Source organism: Megascapheus bottae, chromosome 11 (genome assembly GCF_031878675.1).
Source record: "Megascapheus bottae isolate mThoBot1 chromosome 11, mThoBot2.hap1, whole genome shotgun sequence".
Taxonomy (NCBI): domain Eukaryota; kingdom Metazoa; phylum Chordata; class Mammalia; order Rodentia; family Geomyidae; genus Megascapheus; species Megascapheus bottae.
Window position 1 is genome coordinate 9,687,409 of NC_143519.1, and position 18,795 is coordinate 9,706,203.

An 18,795-nucleotide genomic window follows, 5' to 3' on the forward strand; every position below is an offset into this window, starting at 1 on the left:
TGTTTTATGACAATATATTTTTGTTTACTTTAATTAAAGAGTTGTTAAAAAGCAACAACAAAAACAACCCTTACTGCTAAAGTAGATATTGGACAAACAGAAATGTGCCTGGGAAGGTCAGTTACCTTGGGGTTTATTGAAACAAAGGAAAACATTTAATGGTTCTTTAGCAGTTGGAATGAATAGCAGGGTTAAGGCTTCATTGTGATTGATACAAATACTAAGGGTTTGGATTGCTCATGGTTTCAGAAATCGTAGCTGATACGGGGGCATGCCTTAACTGGCCACAGACGGCAGGTCAGAGGAGGAAAGCCAGTGTTAAGCGCCTTACTGGTTTTATACAACTTGCATGAGTCCTCTGTGAAAAGAAAAGCTATCCTTTTTGAAAATCCAAATTTTTTTTCTATTGAAGTGGGTTACTTTCTCCTATCAATCTTGTGAGAATTGTTTTTCTGAAAAGTCCTGCTTTGTCCAGGTGATTTGGTCCTTGTTGATTAAACTTCAGTTACATCCTTTCCCTGCTGTATTACGACTTTCTGTCTCAAGCTGCTTGAATTTTGAGTTATATCCTGCCGATGTTAATTAAGCCTCATCCTTTTGCAGCTTGTGAACCTAAGCTCAGCCAGTGTGAGCAGAGGGGCAGGGCCTGCTAGGTTAGAGATAAAAAGGAAGCAGCCTACCTGCTCTGTGTTTGCCTGCCAGTTTTCCTAATGGTCCGTCCTTTCGCAGAAGCAAACTTTGCGTTGTCGAGTTCCTTTCAAGTTGGTGTCCTTAGTCCTGTGACTATCCCCACATCCCAATCCATGTCTAACACTTTTGTGCAGTGTTTTGGCTTCAATGCAGTAGCAAAAAGTCAAGTGTCTTTTCTGTTGGTAAGGGCTGTATGTGAACTTAGGTGACTTCCTCTTTGGGAATTTTTTTTCTAAATTAATGTAAAAGAGGATGGCTTGGGCACTTCTGTGCCACTGTCACCAATGTGAGAGTGTCTTGGAACCTCTGGAAGGCTCATGTTCTCTATATCAGGCACAGCATGGGCTGCAGCCCCACGTGGCCAGTCTGTCTTCCCCAGTGTATTTTGTGCATTGGTTTGTGTGTGACAGTCCCCCCGGTAGGTCACCAGTTCCACAGATTATTCAATCACTTTCTACATGGGCAATTGAGTCTGCCTCACACTCTGAAAACACTCCCTCAGTGTTCCCACTGATGCTCAGATCTGCACATGCCTGTTCTCTTTCTGAAGGATACACAAAGAAGACAAGGATGATAGGGTGGTTGTTGGTGTGGTGGTAAACCAGTTCCTTGTGGGATCCTGCTGTCAGCCTTCATTCCAGGCAGTTCGGAAGGGTTCATACCTGTAGTAGCCGTCAAAGCAGGCTTCTCCCTTGTGAGTGACAGTTGAATGTTCACAGAAGGGGTGGTAGAAAGGACAGCTGGCTAGCCATCCTTGCCTGCCTGTGTACACACCCGTGTGGATGATTTTAGTACATGGTTTCAGATGTCACCCTAAGGAGGATGCTTTTCCATATGGCTAAGTGGTGTGTGTGTGTGTGTGTGTGTGTGTGTGTGTGTGTGATTCAGAGTCCTGCTTGGGCTGCATGGGAACAGCAGACTGGCAGCATCTCCCCCACACTCCTCCTGGCTGTGGGAAGCCTTTGTGCTGCAGGTCAGGATCGCTTCTTAGGGTGCTTGCCTGATCTGTCCACTGCTTGTCATGTCAGCAGACGCCCGTGTTTAGAGACACCGAGGCCACTTTTGTGCAGGGCAGAACACCACCCTTCAAGGACTGGTCACTGCTGTTCTTGTGTTCAGAAGCCTTTTTTAAAGCTTTGTCCTTCAGGAGGGTTGATGTTTCTAAAACTGACCCAAATCAGAGTTGAATAACCAGAGGGATTGTGAGAACTGCAGTTAGAGCTATGCTTCATGTTCCCAGCCAGGGGGAGCAAATTGGCTGTGCATTATTCATTTGGTTTGCCCTTCAAGTACTTACTCTCAGTTCTTTCTTTGGGGGGTGGTCATTTCTCTCTCTCTTTTTTGCCATTCATGGGTCTTGAACTCAGGGCCTGGGCACTGTCCTTGAGCATTCTCAAGGCTAGTACTCTACCCCATGAACCAGAGTGCCACTTCTGGCTTTTTCTGTGTATGTGGTACTGAGGAATCGAACCCAGCACTTCGTGCATGCTAGGCAAGCACCCTACCACTAGGTCACTGGCCCCGTCTTTTTATTTCCTGTGCTAATTGTGGTGCTTGAATTCTGGGCCTGGGCATTGTCCCTGAGCTTTTGTGTTCAAGGCCAGTCCTCTACCACTTGAGCCACAGCTCCACTTCTGGCTTTGTGGTGGTTGACTGGAGATAGGAGGCTCTCGGACTTTTCTGCCCGGGCTGACTTTAAAACCATGATCCTCAGATCTCAGCCTCCTGAGTAAGTAGGATTACAGGCCTGAGCCACCCATGCTGAGGTGGAGTCTGAATTTTATATTGACTTGCTGTGGCTAGCCATACGTGGTGCTAATACTTGAATGTGTAGGTAAATAATGTGGTAAAAAAAAAAAAAAACTGGAAAGTAGACTTTACTGTCATCCAGTGTTTCCCCTCTCTCTGCCGTGGGACCTGCAGGAAGGTGTGTGGAGGTGGGGAGCCTGGAACTCTGGTTCTTTCACCATGTGGTTGTTGTTGCTGTTCTTGTTGTTGTTGGACTTGAACTCTGGCCCTGGGCGTTGTCCCTGAGCTCTTCAGCTCAAGGCTACTGCCTTGAGCCACAGCGCCACTTCTGGTTTTCTGGTGGTTAATTGGAGATAGGAGTCTTATGGACTTTTGTGCCTGGGCTGGCTTTGAACTGTGATCCCCAGATCTCAGCCTCCTGAGTAGCTAGGATAAGAGGCGTGAGCCTCCGTGCCCAGCTTACCATGTGGTTCTTAATGTGTTTCTTCCTTATTGGAAATAGATGAACCAGGGTGTAAGCAGCTTTCTTGCGTATGACAAGCTACGCTATTTATGTGAGATTTTCTGAAAAGCACCAGCTACTGTACAGGTGTGAGTGGCTATTGTTATCAGTGGACTTGAACCCCACATCTCTGCTGTCATTGAGATATGGTTTGCAGGTACCCCCAGGGGTTCAAGTGCCAAGAGACTTGATCTCTAGGCTGGGTATTGAGAAGAGGTGGAGCCTGTATAAAGGGAAGTATTAGTGGGACCCTGTCATTTCTCCTCCCTCGACTCCCTGATGTCCTGCCATCTAAGTTCTCCTTCTGCACATTTTCCCACATTGGCCATGTGTCACAGCCAAGGGGCCCTTGTCCTGGGTCCAGCTGATCCCAGTTGAACCTCAAACACTGTGTTCAAATATGCCAGCCTATGCTTGTTTTGTTGTAGCAATAGGTCAGAGACTCATATGGTCCATGAGGCTCTGTTTCAGCTGCCTTCGTGTAATACAAGGCTGGGAGGAAGTCGCAGGCAAACCACTGGTAGGCATTTTGCTTTGCTCTAGTTGTGCAGAGAACCAGTGCATTGTTTTGTCAGTCTTTTTGTCCTGTACCCAACACACAGGAGAGCTGGCGGGAACAGTACCTACTCAGCAGTATTTATTTGCATACCTTCCAAAAGTTGCTATTTAAATCCATACTTAAAATACTTTAAAGTGGCCGATGTTCTGTGAGCTCTGGGACTGGTGGAAGGTGCCAGGAAAATACTAAGTGGTGAGAGCGGACTGCCATGTCCAGAGGACAGTGCAGCCTGTCGTGCAGGGGTGGTCAGGGCCAGAGCACCTCTAGAGGAGCGAGGGAAGCCGTGGAGAAGCTGCCTTGGTGTCTGTCGTCTGGGAATGTTCCGAAAGGACTCCTTCTCGGAGGGAGCCCCGTACCAGAAGAGCGTATCAGTCTCTTCTCTGAAATGCAGGGTTTATTTTCTCAGGGAGTATGTAGGAGCAGTAATGAAGTAGTTGAGTAAAAATGTATTCCTCTGCTTTTCTCTCATGTAGAATCTGGGGGTGCAAGAAGGAGAAAAGACTAGGAAAGTAAAAGAGGGGAAAGTAGGGGCGTGAAAGGGTAATGGAGGGGAGGGACAAGATCACATACAAGAATGTGATTACTACGTGTAGTAACATGTCACGGAAACCATGCACTGCTGGTACTGCAATTTACCAGGTCCCGTTTAACCCCAGGTATCAGCACAGCTATACCTGTGGCTTAGCGGAGGGAGGCTGGCACTCTTTCTCGCCATGTGGCCATGAGGTATGGGCTAGAAGCCGGTGCAAGCTGCTGGCACAGCCTGCCTAAATACTTCCTGCCACATCCATGCTTCTAGCTTTTATGTGTGATGTCCTTATTTCCTGAAGAGTGAAGAGTATAAGATTCACTTCTTCAGGGACAGTATCTGGTATAGTATTAAATTGGTTGCTTCTAAGTAGAAAGTGACACATTTTAAAAAATGGTAACATTAGAATGCCATTTTCCTTAAAGCCCCTTGTATTATGGTCTTCATTTTCTACTTATAACCTGGAAGATTGCTGCAGTACAGCTAATATCAAAACCTAAGGAAGACAGTATTTTGTCTTGTTAAACTTGGAAGGGAAGCAACCACTTCCACAGCATTTTACGAACTTGGTTAGGGTTTTTATTTGATTTGATTTTTCTTTTTGCCAATCTTGTGGCTTGAACTCAGGGCCTGGGTACTCTTCTTGAGCTTTCTCAAGCCTAGCAATCTACCACTTGAGACACAGTACCACTTCTAGCTTTTTCTGTGTATGTGGTACCATGGAATTGAACGCAGGACTTTGTGCATGCTAGACAAGCGCTCTACCACTGGGCCACACTCCTGGCCTGTTTTTGTTTTTGTTTTTATTTTGTTTTGGTCATAGGGCTTTAATTCAGGGCTTAGGTACTATCCTTGAATTCTTCTGTTCGAGACAGTGCTGTACCACCTTGAGTCACAGTACTACTTCAGGTTTTTTTCTGTGGTTAATTGGATGTAAGAGGTTCTCATGGACTTTTCTGTCTGGTCTGGTTTTGAACTGAGATCTTCAGATCCCACCCAGCTTTCTGAGTAGCTAGGATCACAGGCATGAACCGCCTGTGCTGGCTCTCTAGGTGTAATTTTAATACAGTACGATAACTAAGCTTAGAGTCGATGCTGAGTCCCCAGTGAGTCCCAGGGTCCCCAGGAAGAGCTCTGCAGCCCTCATCGTAATGCCTGATGAGGGAGGTCTGTGTCACCTGGCAGCCGTCCCATGAGATGACAGAGCTGGGCCTGAGTAGAGGTGCGCGAGGCCGCTCTGCCTCCTCAGCCCCCATCCTGTGGACAGGGGCTGCCTGCCACCTCCACTAAGGCTGGCAGCTGTGGCCCCAGCATTTCCAGTCTCTGGGTCACCGTGCTCACTGAGACTTTCAGCGGTGGTATGGAGGGTTTCCCGTGGGGCCCTGCACTGTTTTAAAGGAGGTCCGTATAGGGAACAGAACAGTGCCAATAGCGGTGGCCCAGAGGGAGGGTCTGTTCAGATGAGTGGAATCAGGCCAGAACCTCATGTGGCTGCTGTCCACGTGAGGTGGCATCACTGCACAGGCTAAAAATGCATGTCCTTGCCACAGCCAGCCCTCTGAGAGGTGGCTCTGTGGGGATATGGTGATGCAGGGCAGAAAGAACTCTGGTTCTCAGGCTGAAGAGCTGATGTCACCATGCTCACAGTCCCTTGTGAGGCTGGCCTGTGGGCAACATGCTCGTGTAGGCAGTGGGGCATGTGGATGAGCTCGGGCACCGGGTGCAGCGTCCAGGATGGCGCAGGAGCATGTCTGTGGTTCTTCCCCATCCCATAGCTGGAGGACAGATGGAGACATGTGGCAGTAGTATGGCAGATGGCTGCATTTCCAGGGCAGCTGGGTGATACCCAAGAAACGCATTGAACAGTCTCAGGCCTGGCCCAGTGGGACCACCTGCAGCAGGCCCTGGCCCAAGGCCTTTGTCAGCCCTTGAAGGCTGGGCTTGGCACACTGTTGCTGCCCTGAATTGCCCTTTGCCAGCTTTGAACTGGAGAGTAGGAGACCTCTGGAGCCCCACAGAGTGTGTGTGCCCTGTGGCCCCTTCTGGAAGGATGCTGCCTCATCAGTTTGTAGCCCGTGTGTGTGTGTGTGTGTGTGTGTGTGTGTGTGTGGTGGGGGGGTTCTTCATCCTCCCTTGATGGCACTGGGCGCCTGGCCACAGTGGCAGGGGTGGGGGGGCACGATGCTTGCAGATTGTTCTGAAGAACAGTGACCCTGTGACATTGCTCCTGTTTGCCACAAATCACCCTTGTAAACGGTCGCTGAAGCTGGAGGATTTTCAGGCCAAGGAAGTGCATTTATTCATGTACCAAACCCACTCGGTCTGGTTTTCTAGACTATTTGTAGTTCCCTAGAGCCCGGGTCCCTGCTGGCTTTTATAAAATATGCACGGCAGGCGTGCTCACCTGTAAGGCCTTGGAGGGGCTCAGGTGTTGCTCTGCTGGCTGGGTGGCGTTGTAGTGTGACACCCAACGCGTCACCCCGGATCAGGTGCCTGCGGAGCGTGCTGCTGCTGAGCTCCGTCCAGGGACAGCGCTGCGCACACCCAGGCTCATTCGGGTTCCGCGCCCAGGTTCCCTCGGCTGCGTCGTGGCGATCATGTCCCGTCCTCATCGGGTTGTAAGGTCTGCCCGGCATGTTGCTTTCGTGAGCAGGGAGCTCTGCCAGTGGTACTTACTTACCAGGGGCTCGTTTGGTCAGAATACTTTCCACGGCTCGTGTTTGTCTCAGTCTTAAGAAAAGAGATGGCAGAATGCGTTTCGCAGTGCACTACATAATTTGTTTGGAAGACTGCATAATTTTCGGTGCTGGCCCAACACAGCTGCCCTGATTTCATCTCTAGGCCTGTGGAGTGTCTCTGAGCCTTCACAGGGCCTCCCACTGAACACAGTGCTCTGGTCCGTCCTGGGAGGGTCTGGGGTGGGTGGTGGCTGGAGCTTGCCCCAAGCTTGGTGGCTGTGGACCACCAGGGCCCTGAGCCTCAGCTGATCAATGTGGCAGAATCCTCTTTCGCATGGCTCTCGGGGATTGTGGATGGGTGCCCAGCAGAGTGCCCGGGACCTTTGGCGCAGGGAGGCTGTTGGCAGACGAGCTGAGCCAAGGTGCTTGCTCTTGATCACTCTGGAGGAGGAGGGAAACTCCGGGTGAGGCCCAGTGTCTCCAGCCTGCTGTGGCCCCGGCCTTCAGCCTTGTCAGAGCTCTGAGCTGCCATCACCTCAGGTGGCAGAGCAGATGTGGAGAGAGGGCACCAGACACTGAGCGGCAGGAACAATACATTGACCCTACGAGGTTGGTTCCTCATGTGTGTAATGTCTACGTGAGGAGAAGGGTTTTCAAGCATCCTTTATTTGCTTGCCCATTAATTAGCTTGAAGATTTCCTGCTTACGGGCATAGTTTCTATGCAAAAGTCCAGTCATGCCTAGACACTCTTTGGGACAGTGTTGCTTTCTGCTTTACGTGCTGTTCTCATTGTGTCCTCCATGATTCAGTGACTTCTAAGTCTCCAGGGTTGAGTGCAGGTACAACAGTGATCTCTGGGGCTTTTCGGAAGCTCAGGCCACCTCTGTAGACACGGCAGTCACAAGCCACATCGCCTCTTCCGCACATTAGCAGCAGGCATCACTATTTACTCTCACCCAAGGCAGGTTTCTTTCCTAGGGAATCCATTTTATTTCAGTGAGAAATCGCAAAGTGTTCAAGGTTGTACAGTTATGTACAGCAGGAGTCAAGCCAGGCATTGGGTTACATTTATGGGGTTGCTCTGTTACTTGCTGTGATGGAGTTTGAGGGGAGAGGGAGCCACACGTTCAGGCTCAGAGGTTTGTGGCTGTGTTTTATTGACAGACTAGGCCATCCATAGACACACAACCTTGAGGTCCAAAGGAGAAAATGCCTCTTCTGAGAACACTCAGAAACGACTGTGTGCTTTGATGGGTAGGGGATAAAGGAGAGTGATAGAGGGGTGAGATTGATGGGCACATTTTATGCATGTGTGGCAATGTCACAGAGAAATCTCCCTGTATAACTGGTGTATGTTAATAGTGGAGAGCTTCAGTCCTGCTCCCTCTCACTCACCCCTGCCCCACTCTCCCCTTACTAGTACTTGCTCCCGACATAGCCTGTTTTACTTGATGTGATTCTCCCCCCCCCAAGTATGTATTAATTGTACATAGGAGTTTCACCATGGTAATTCATAGGTGCATATATATTAATTTAGTCACACTAAGCTTAACCGACGTTCTCTTTTGTGGTCCCCCAGCCCTCATATTGTTCAGTGGGTTTCTTTATGCATATATACATCGACATCATGATATATTATTTGTCCTCTGTCATTGTCACTCCCAAGACAGTCCAGCACAGGTATCTCCTCACCTCCACCAGTACTGGGGTGAGCTCAGGGCTTTGTGCTTACTTGGCTGGCCTCTCTCTTCTCTCTCTCTCTCTCTCTCTCTCTCTCTCTCTCTCTCTCTCTCTCTCTCTCTCTTTCTTTCTTTCGTCAGACATGGGGCTTGAACTCTGGATGTTGTTCCTGAGCTCTTCAGCTCAAGGCTACTACTCTACCCCTTGAGCCACAGCACCACTTCTGGTTTTCTGGTGGTTAATTGGAGATAAGGGTCCCTCGGAATTTAGTGCCTGGGCTAGCTTTGAACTGCGATCCTCACATCTCAGCCTCCTGAGTAGCTAGGATTACAGATGTGAGCCACCATGCCCAGTTTTACTTGGCTTCCTTAGCTGGTACTTTACCACTTGATTTATGCCTCCAGCCCAGCTTTTTGCTGGTTATGACTTTGGAGATGGGAGCCTCTTGAGCTTTTCTACCTGGGCTGGCTTTTAACCAGGATCCTTCAGATTTACTGAGTAGCTAGAGCCACAGACATGAGCTACCAGCACCTAGCCAGGACAGTTGATGCCAGCATTGAAGGAGGACTCAGCCAGGGCATAGCCAGGGGTTGAACAGGCGGTAGAAGCTGGTTTGGAGGAGACTGTGGATGTGGTGGTGGTGTTAGGCGGTGTTGGAGAGATACTGAGGAAGAATGAATGAATGACAGACATGATTTGGGTGCAGGTGTGAAAAAGGACTGGAGACATAGGTTTCTAGTTTTGGGGATGGTAGCTAATGATTCCATGAGCAGCGAGACACATAAATAGGGAACGTGGATTGAGAGGGACTGGCACAGATGGGAGGATAAAGTAGAACAGGGGATAGCTGGCACAAGTGTTTGTTGGTGGAGCACTAAACCAGATCTGCAGGTAGGTTTTTGGTAGGCTGGGTCTGTGGTGATTCTGTGGTCTGAACTGTTGAAGAAGGCCAAGTTCTGTGGTCCTTAGGGCTCATAAGGGGCAGAGGCTGTGCCTGCCACCAGCTCACTTTCCCTGATCTAGATGTTTCAGAGTATTAACCTAGGTAGTTTCTTTTTGCTTTCTTGGGGAAACCAAGGGCTTACCTCTAAGGAGAGTAGTTTTACAGGGTTTGACTGTGCCAGTACACATGGAAGGGGCCTATATTTGAAGTTGTGTAATTCTGAAAGACAGTGAGTAATGACGCATACATTTTTCCTTGCCAGAAATGGTCAAAAGAAAATGGTAATAGCTATTGAGGTTTAAAAATACTAAATACTTAAGTCATCAGAGAAGTATTTTAATGAGCTCTCTCAAGGGATATGAAGTACAAGTGCTATAGAAGCCTGAGCCCCAGAAACCAAAAGAATGAAATTTCTCTTCTGCATCTTGAGGGTGGGGCATCCAGTCCTTCGCCATTGGATTTTCTGCTGGGTGGTGTCTGCATCCTAATGGCCCATCTGAAGTGGCTGAGTCCTCCCCCCTGCCTGGCCTGAGAGCACTGGTTTTGCCTCTGTATTAGAGGGAGAACCCAAAAGATAAGAGAGCTCACCTCTGGCTTCCTTGGAAGAACTCAAGATTGGTGTGTAGAGAGAAATCCTTTCAAGGGTTTCCTTAGTTGACTTCCAGGGCACACGTGCCCATACTCCCTACATTAGGATTAGACCCCATCAAACCCATCAACAGCTGGAAATATCCCATCTGGAAAATCCACCCAGTCTACCAGATATCCTAGCCAAGCAACAGGGTCTGGTGTGGAGTGTGTCTTCTCGTGATCACAGGATGGGTGGCAGATAGTGTTCCCAGCTCTGTAGCCCCAGTGCCATGGAAGCATTGCAACGCCTGCCACCAGCACCACTGGAGACTATTGTACCACTCACTACCCGTGCCACAGGAGAGCATTGTGTCATGGCCACTGCATTGAAAAAATCACACTACCGAAGAGTATTAAAGTCTATGACTCCAGATTCACCTTGGCACTTTCACTGGTATTGTTGGTATTGCAGGAACCTAGAGCAAAATTTAGCTCTCCTAAGCATCTTGTGGGAAGGCTTGGGAAGAGTTTTTTTTTCTCAGAGCCCAGTCTTTTTTTTTTTTTTGGAGCTAGGAGTTTAATAGCACAGTAGCTACTCTCTACCTTTGGGTTGACCTTCCGTGGCCCTGGGCCTTTGATAGGGAGAATATATCTCCTATTTCTCACTTAATATGGTTATGACAAATGCCTTAGCTTTTCTAAACTTCGTCTTTAATGATGGTGGTTGAACTTGCATCCTTGTACTTGCTAAGCAGGTGTTCTGCTGCATAAGACACATTTGCACTTCTTTTTGCTTTAGTTATTTTGGGATAGGATAGGCCCCGATGGATCAGATGCTCTTCGTGTGTGGCAGGGGGTGAGGGTGGTGGTTCTGGGTTGGTTTTAGGGCTTGAACTCAAGGCCTAGGTGCTGTCCCTGGGCTTTTTCTTTCTTTGGTGATTAATTGAAGACACGAGTCCCATAGACTTCCTATCCTGAGCAGTCTTTGAACTGCGATCCTCAGATCTCAACCTCCTGGTTAGATTACAGGTAAGTAGAACCAGTGAATGTGGCATGGGTGCTTTTGTTTGTGCCTCCTTCATCGCTGGATTGATAAGCCCAGCTTTTATTAATTGAGATAGGGTTTTGGAAACTTTTTGCTGAGGTTGGTTATGAACCTTGATACTGGTTGATATCTACCTCCTGAGTAGCCCAACTCATATAAATAAAATAAGTATTAAAAATAAGTAAAACATGGTTTGAAAATTTAGGAAGGTCAAGATTTAGCTGATTGAAATTTAGAGGCACATGACCTGGTTTGTCCTGAAAGGGGATGAGGGAAAAGATAAAAATATGAAGTCATAGTTGGGCTTAAACCTGCTTATACCTGCAACCTTAGATGCTCAGGAAGCTGAGATCTGAGGATGATAGATTGAAGCCAGCCTGGGCGGGAAAGAAAGTCCATGAGACTCTTATCTCCAGTTAATCTCCAAATAACTGTGTCTCATGTGGTAGAACACTAGCCTGGAGCTGTAAAGCTTATGGGCAGTACCCAGGCCCTGAGTTCAAACCCCAGGACTGGCAGTCCCCACCAAAATACATATATTTTTCAATTAGCCCTAAATTCCCCAAGTGGGAAGTTGGACTGATTCTTAAACGGATAAAAACGATGGTTGTGATTATAGAGAGATCAGTATTGGTATGTCTTAGTCTATTTTCTGTTGCTGTAATAGAATACCACAGATAGAATAAATGATAAAGCAATTTCCATTCTAGGGACTGGGAAATCCAAGAGCACAAGGCTGGTACCTGTCAGGGCTTTTGAGCTACACCACAGCATTGTGGAAGAGCAAGTCTGTACATGGGAGAAGCAGGAAAAAGCAGTGTTTTATAAACTCATTCTTAACTTGGTGGCCCATAGCTACTGATAGCAGCTCCACTCATTCACGAGAGCAGACCGCCCCGCCCCCCCCCCCCCCCACCTCACCACTTAATCACCTGATAAGGGCGGAGGCAAGCTGAGGTTTGGAAAGGACATTTAAACACAGCAGGTACCTTCGGGAGCCAGCCAGACACTGTTCTGTGCAGGGTCCTCGTACCTGAGTGCCAGGTGGGCCTCCTCCAGCCCTTGTCCCTGCCACTCCCAGCCAGGTATCTGGATGCTGCAAGTCTTTCTAGTCTGAGATCCTGTGCTCAGTTCAGCATGAACATCTCAAGGTGATCTGCTTTCCTCAGAGAAGTAGTTTCTGGCACTATGGTCTTGAGGTTCCCTTTTGAAATGCATTGTCTTTGGCATTGCGTTGCTTTAGGCATGGTGACAATATGTGGTGATGAGCTTTCTTGAGGCTTCCAAAGCCCAGGGCTGCCTGCACGGACAGCTTTGTCCTCTTGCAGTGTCCTGTGCCGCTCAGCTTGCCAAGCACAGCTTTCCGGTGTACGTTTGAGCAGAAGTGGGGCCCATGTTGGCCCCTGGGGACAGGTGGTAGGCCCTGGCAAAGGGCACGGATGAAGGAATGTGGAAAACGTAAAAATACCTGTTTCCTAAGCCACCTTAGACCTGGCAGAAGGAAGTGAGGGCATTCATTAAAGCCAGACCCCCTCTCCAGAGTACAGGACACCCACCCCCATCGACACTGGTGCGTACTGTACTGCGATCTCTTGCCTGTTACTTACCCAGTCACAGATTATCCAGAACAGTCTCAGCGTCCTTTGGGAGGCCTGGTCTCTCCGGGGCTCATTCGTGTGGCTGTGGTCATCTGGAGGCTGGCTGGGGCCCGGTCTCCGCAGGGACAGGGACAGCAGATGGCTGCGCCTCTCTCTCCATGGGGCCTTCTAAATGGCTCTCAACAGGCCTGGTGTGTGTGGATGGAGGTGTTCCAAGAGGGAGCCGGTGAAAGATGCAGGGTTCCTTAAGGCTTAACCTTGAAAACCTGACAGGATCCTTGGAAATCACATGGACAGCCCCGGCTCTGCGGTGGGGGGCAGGCTGTGTGCCGCTGGGAGCAGCAGAGATGGAGGGGTAGGGTGTGTGGATATAGGGCCTCAGTTACTTGTGGAGCCGTGATGGTAACAGCTTACCAGCATGCCTTCTGATCGAGGGCTGGGTTCTTCATTACTCTCTGCACTTCTGCTCCTCCCCCCGCCAGCTTCAGTGCTTGAGGGGCTTCCTCTTCCCCACAGCCCCAGACCAATCAGTACACGCTAGACTTGTGCTTTCCCCAGGCCAGCATCAGACTGCATCAGTCTGTGACTCCTCTTCAGTCCTGGAGCTTTGAGCACAATAGTGATCAGAGAAGACAAGGAAAAGAGGCTTCAATGGGTGGATCCGCGCTGAGCTGGGAAGACAGCCCCTGGCTTCTAGCTGGGCATTAGCTATGTCTCTTGTTGAATAACACACAACCAAAGCCCAGTGGCATCTTGTTATGGTTGTGTGGGTGCCGGATAGTCCTGGGAGTTGCAGGGAGATGGTGGCACACAAAGGCTAGGTGGCCTAAGTCGACCTCATGTACATGCCAGGACTCCAGCTGCTTTAGAAGAGACCTGAGATGGAATTGGGGTGGGGGGCTGGATGTCCTTGGTTGGGGATGGCCACGGTAGAGCCAGTGAGTGAGATTCTTCTGGAATTGGGGCTGGAAAGAGCTGAGTACAAGGCTGTGGGTGCCAAAGTACCGGAAAGTTACAAGAAGAAGGGGGAGGGCGTAGCTGATAAGGCTCAGAGGCAGGACACTTCATCACCCGTGCCAGAGTCAGCTGGATGGAGCCAGACTGTGGTGCAGAAGAGGACTGGCAGGTAGAGCCCACTGTCGGACCTTGGCGGGGGGGGGGGGGGGGGGAGAGGGAGCATGTCGAGGAGGGCAGTGGGGTCAAGCCCGGTGCCTTTGTCTGTCTGAAAAGGGAGGAGTCTGGGCATGCTGCCTGGGGCCAAGTGCCCGTGGAGGGAAGTGAACGGAGAGGCTGTGCTGTGTCCTGGAGGAGAGGAGGATGGATTCCAAAGCTCCACTTTTAGGACTGGCCTTAAAGAAAAGGAGGAGCACCCCTCTTCCTCCTGGGGGGAAGGAGGTAAGGAAGGTATGGACGCTGAATGGGGAAGCTGCTGGCCTCCTCTCTCTTCCATTACACACTTCCCCAACCTTCCCCTACCCTTCACTCCTGGATGCTGGGTGGGTGTGTGGGAGCTGAGAAGGGAATGGAGCTGTGGAGAGGGGAGAGGCAGCGTGCAGGCTGAGGGGGAGCAAGGTACCCACCTGGGAGCTTCAGTGTCTTTGGGGACAAGCTGACAGAAGTAGGGGTACTCCTGACTACTTGTTAGGCTTGAATGTAAAGCTGAGCCCTGCCCAGGGACTTTCAGCTCAAGAAGCTCTCCTGCGCTCTGGCTGCTGTCCCTAGACGGCCGTCAGAGTGAATGCAGAGCCTGGGATTCACGTTCAGGGTCTGGAAGACCTTGAAGACATGGTCTCACGACTGGAAACAGTAATTGCCTAGAAAAACCAGTGCAGGCACGTCTTTGGGTCACTCTGTTGCAGTGTGTCCCTTCAGGTAGAGGTGAGCGTGTGTACGTGGAGATGCATGCTGAATAAATATATGATGTTATGTGGCCCCTGTCCCATGTGCACAGAGCTGCATCCCAGTCTGTCTTGTGTAGCACATTTCTCCCGTGTATGCCATGTTCAGGTGTAGACCTCCGATGGTCAGTGGGTGTGTGAGCTTGGGTGTTGTACGAGGTGGCTCAGGCTCTGCCCGCATTGTGGGAAGGGGGCTCTTGGGGCCCCTTGGGGCCCATGGTTGCCATTTGTTGAGGTGTAGCAGGACTCCCAGATTAGAAGTGGACTCCTGGTGTTGAGCAGGGCCCTTGTAACACAGGAACTCGGAATGCTTCACCCTGAACCCAGGAGCCTGGCACGTTCAGCAAGGGAGCCACCTCATCACGGCTCCCCCAGACTCGTCCTTCTGCCCTCATTTCCTTCTCCCTCCTCTTCATCCCTCCTCCTTGTTCCTCTCCATCCCTCCCCCCACCACTTTGCTCTACCGATCCGTTTCTTCTTTCTCTTTTTTTTGTTGTGAGACTGAGACTTGAACTCAGTACCAGACACTTTGCTCATTGACTAGTGCTCTGCTACCAGAGCCCTGCCTCCAACCCCACGATTGGTTTCACTGGAGGATGAAGAGACCTTGGAGGACCAGCCTTCCTCCTCCTGGATGCCAGGGTTCCGCAGGAGGGTGTGTCCATGGGAAGGTGGCCCTGGCCTGTCGTGTATGCCCTCTGGGTTTCAGTTCGGGCTGGGGCTGTCACGGGGGAACCGCCGGTGTTTGGGGATGAAGGTTCTGAGGCTTGAAGCATTCCTGGCTCTATTGGCTGAGTGTCAGCACTGCTCCCGTTTACACTGTGTCCTGCCATTTCCAGCTGTCCCTGGAGGATGACCACGGATGGCCCTGAAGCTAACCTGGCTGTCATGCACCTCTGGTCTGGTGGCTGTTAGGGACCCCTGGGCTTGACAACTGGGCTTCCATGCTGCAGTTGCACCGTCAGGAAGTGGTCATGCTTCAAGGGCATGGCATGTGATTTAGGAAAACAAGCTGCTTATTGTTTCCTAGGATCTGATTACTGTCCGGGTAAAGTTTGTGAATGAGACTGGGTAGCTGTTTGCGGAACTGTAAAACACTCTAGTTACGTGGCAGCTGGGTAACTTGGGCTTCACCAAATACTCATCTGAAGTTAAGAAATTTTGAGGATTGGATGGGGGGAGAAAAGTGGAAATATTGTGTAGCGTTATTACCCCACCCTCCCCATATTGCTAGTTTAAACACAGGACGTTGTGTGTGCTGCAGGCATATATGTGTCCTAACGTATTCAAGTACATATTTAGATTTTCATTCATATAAAATGTGGGAATCTTTTCCATTTTTTTTCTACCTTAGCTGGGTAATAGTTCTAGTTATGTACTTGCTGCTTCTCATGGTCTAGCGTGGACATAGAGTGAGGACTAGAACTCAGGTCTTCACCTGAAGAATGCGGTCACCGCCAGCACACAACACGTAGCTGTGCCCAGCGGAGACGCTTGATCACAAATACAGTAAGTGAAGAAACAGTTGGGGCACAAGTTTAAATGTTTTTCTATTTCTCTCTTACAGAACCTGAAAGCAGACCCAGAGGAGCTTTTTACAAAGCTAGAGAAAATTGGGAAGGGTTCTTTTGGTGAAGTGTTCAAAGGCATTGACAATCGGACTCAGAAAGTGGTTGCCATCAAAATCATTGATCTGGAAGAAGCCGAAGATGAGATTGAGGACATTCAACAGGAAATCACAGTGCTGAGTCAGTGCGACAGTCCATATGTAACCAAATATTACGGATCCTACCTGAAGGTGAGACTTAAATATCCCCGCCCTGCATTAGGCAGCTCTGGGCTGGGGCAAGCGCAGGTGCCAGGGACTCTGGCGCCAGGGATGGCAGGTCTTCAAAGGAAGGGAGAGGTTTTGACTTTCACCATCAAAAGAGCCTGGTATGGATGCTCCTGCCGCCTTAAATGTCGCCTATAGAAAGGTATCTTTTTAAAATGAGACAGTATTTCAGAATGGGCTTCATCACCACCACTTTCTTTCTTATAACAATAATCATGAATCCCTTCATTTTAGCATGGCTATGGGTAGTGAAAACTCATGCTTCCCTAAGGATAATTAATAATACTTTAAGTCATTAATTGTAGCTTAAGTTAATGCTTTTTTTTTTCTCCTGTCCTGAGGCTCATGGCCTGAGCACTGTCCTTGGGCTTTCTCACATCTAGCACTCTACCAGTTACTTGAGCGACAGCACCACTTCTGCCTGTGTATGTGGTACCCAGGAATTGAACCCGGGTCTTTGTGCACGCTAGGCAAGCACTCTCCTACTAGACCACACTCCCGGCCCAAGTTAATGCTGTTTTTAAAAAACGATGAGAATTGATGTTGATTAATTAACAAGTTTATCTACTTTTGACTTCTATAGTGCTAGATGAGTACAGGATTCTTTAAATAAAGTCATAAAGCCAAGGTTGTGATAATAGAGCACTCCAGATTGCCCTTGGCCTTTGTGAGGGGAAGAGTCGTGGCTCTTGTGGTTCCCTGACCCTCTGTGGACACAATTTGCCACATCAGCATCGCAGGCCATCGGGTCCAGTGGAGGAAGTTCAGGCCTCTGTCCCGGTTTCCTCCAGGCTTGTATCCTGGTGCAGCGTCGTAGGTGGGTGTTCATTTCACTGAGCTCACACAGGAATGAGTGTCTTTCAGAAGACACAGAGTTTGGGAATCTTATGAACTGATTTAAAAACAAAACAAAAGCAGCCGCCAACAGCTCATACCTAGGTACTCAGGAGGTTTGAGGTCTGAGAATCACAATTTGAAGCCAATCCTGGAAATAAAAATTGGAGAGGCGGCCGGGAGTTTAATCTAGTGGTAGAGTGCTTGCCTAGCATGCTTGAAAACCCAGGTTTGATTCCTTGGTACCACATACATAGAAAAAAAACCAAAGTGATGCTGAGGCTCAAGTGGTAGAGCTCTAGCCTTAAGAGAGAAAGTCCAATGACAGTGCTCAGGCCCTGGGCTCAAGCCCAGACTGGCAAAAAAAAAAAAAAGAAAAAAAAATTGAGAGGCTTCCGTTATCTCCAGTGAACCCAGGAAAAGGCTAGACTTGGAAGTATGGCTTAGTGGTAGAGCACCAGCCATGAGCTAAAAAAGCTGGAGTTTGAAGACTTGGTTAAAACAATTGCTGACATAATTCTGTGGAAGAAGGTAGCATCAAACCTAGATGAGTAAGAGAAGAGTAGGATTCTTCTGATTTGATCTGCTTAATAAACCTGCTCTGATGTGAAAAGTGGGAGTGTAGGTTTTGATTTTGTGCAAGTGAGATAATGTGGTATGAATTAAAGGTTGGAAATTTTTCAGAACCATTGATTTTCCAAGATGAGTATTTAAGGAAATCAAGACTGAGTGGGAATCCTTTTTTCTTTTACTGTACAATGGATGGCAATGTGTCATAGGCCAAATATAGCGTTTTGAAATTCAAGAAGCTTTGGAGTCAAAAGTCAGCACACTTGAATCCACTTTGATGTGTGGATTTGAGTGAGTTGTTTATGAAACTTTACTGCCTCACATTTGCATATGGAAACTTACATTCTATGCTTCATTGTTACAAAGATGAAATGCAATTAGTAGGTGAAAATACCTGCGTACATTTAATGATTGTTAATTTCCTTCCTTAATTGACTGACTTTGCCAATACCTCAACTCTCACATTACTTTACAGTAAAAGTCATTTGTAGTGAAAATGTCAAGTTGAGGGTCTATCAAGAAAACCAGAACCAAAGAATGCCAGCACAGGAAAGAACACTGTGATGGCTCGTGCAGCTTGGGTCCTGATGGGACCCGAGATGGAGATGGAGGGTGCCATATGGGCACATGTATGACTCCCACAGGCAGTGCCAGGGTCATCTTGATGGTGGGAGAAAGTGAACTTGGACTCTGTCCACCGCAGGGCCTAACGCTGTCTGGAGTGCCTTCCGCGGTAGTATGTGAGCAGAGTCTGAGCTGGTTTCGTTGGCTCATGTGTTGTGGGTGAGTTGTTTTCACTGCTAGGCCACGGTGGGGATTTGGGGTTGTGTTTAGAGCATTGTCATCAGCTGCAGCTCTGAGGCAGTGTGTTCACATACATTCTGGGCTTGTAGCCTAGCAAGAGGCCTGACCAGCCATAGCCAGAAATCCCACCTGTACATCCTGATATTGTCCAGCTCTCTGGAGCATTTGGTTCCAAATCTACCTCCTCTTCCTCCAGGGTCGCCAGGGTGCTTTAGTTACATACTCACAGGTGCCTGTAGCAGACTCTTAAGCACCCAGCTAGAATAGAAGATGAGTTCTTGCTCCTAGGTGGGCCTTATGGGCAGCTTTTC

At 49.0% G+C, this 18,795-nt stretch overlaps 1 protein-coding gene across 3 annotated transcripts in view; it reads left to right on the forward strand.

The window, feature by feature from the left end:
• The window catches only part of Stk24 (serine/threonine kinase 24), a 70,179-nt gene that overhangs the window by 19,013 nt on the left and 32,371 nt on the right, over positions 1-18,795 (forward strand). Inside the window, exons 1-2 of one of the 3 annotated variants that reach the window (XM_090341941.1) lie at positions 13,731-13,948; positions 16,010-16,240. In XM_090341941.1, coding sequence (XP_090198067.1) covers positions 13,862-13,948; positions 16,010-16,240 — 318 coding nt within the window. In that variant the 5' untranslated portion in view covers positions 13,731-13,861. Of the gene's footprint in view, positions 1-13,730; positions 13,949-16,009; positions 16,241-18,795 lie in introns of those variants that run through there. The other 2 variants (XM_090341942.1, XM_090341943.1) reach the window with 2 other exon arrangements.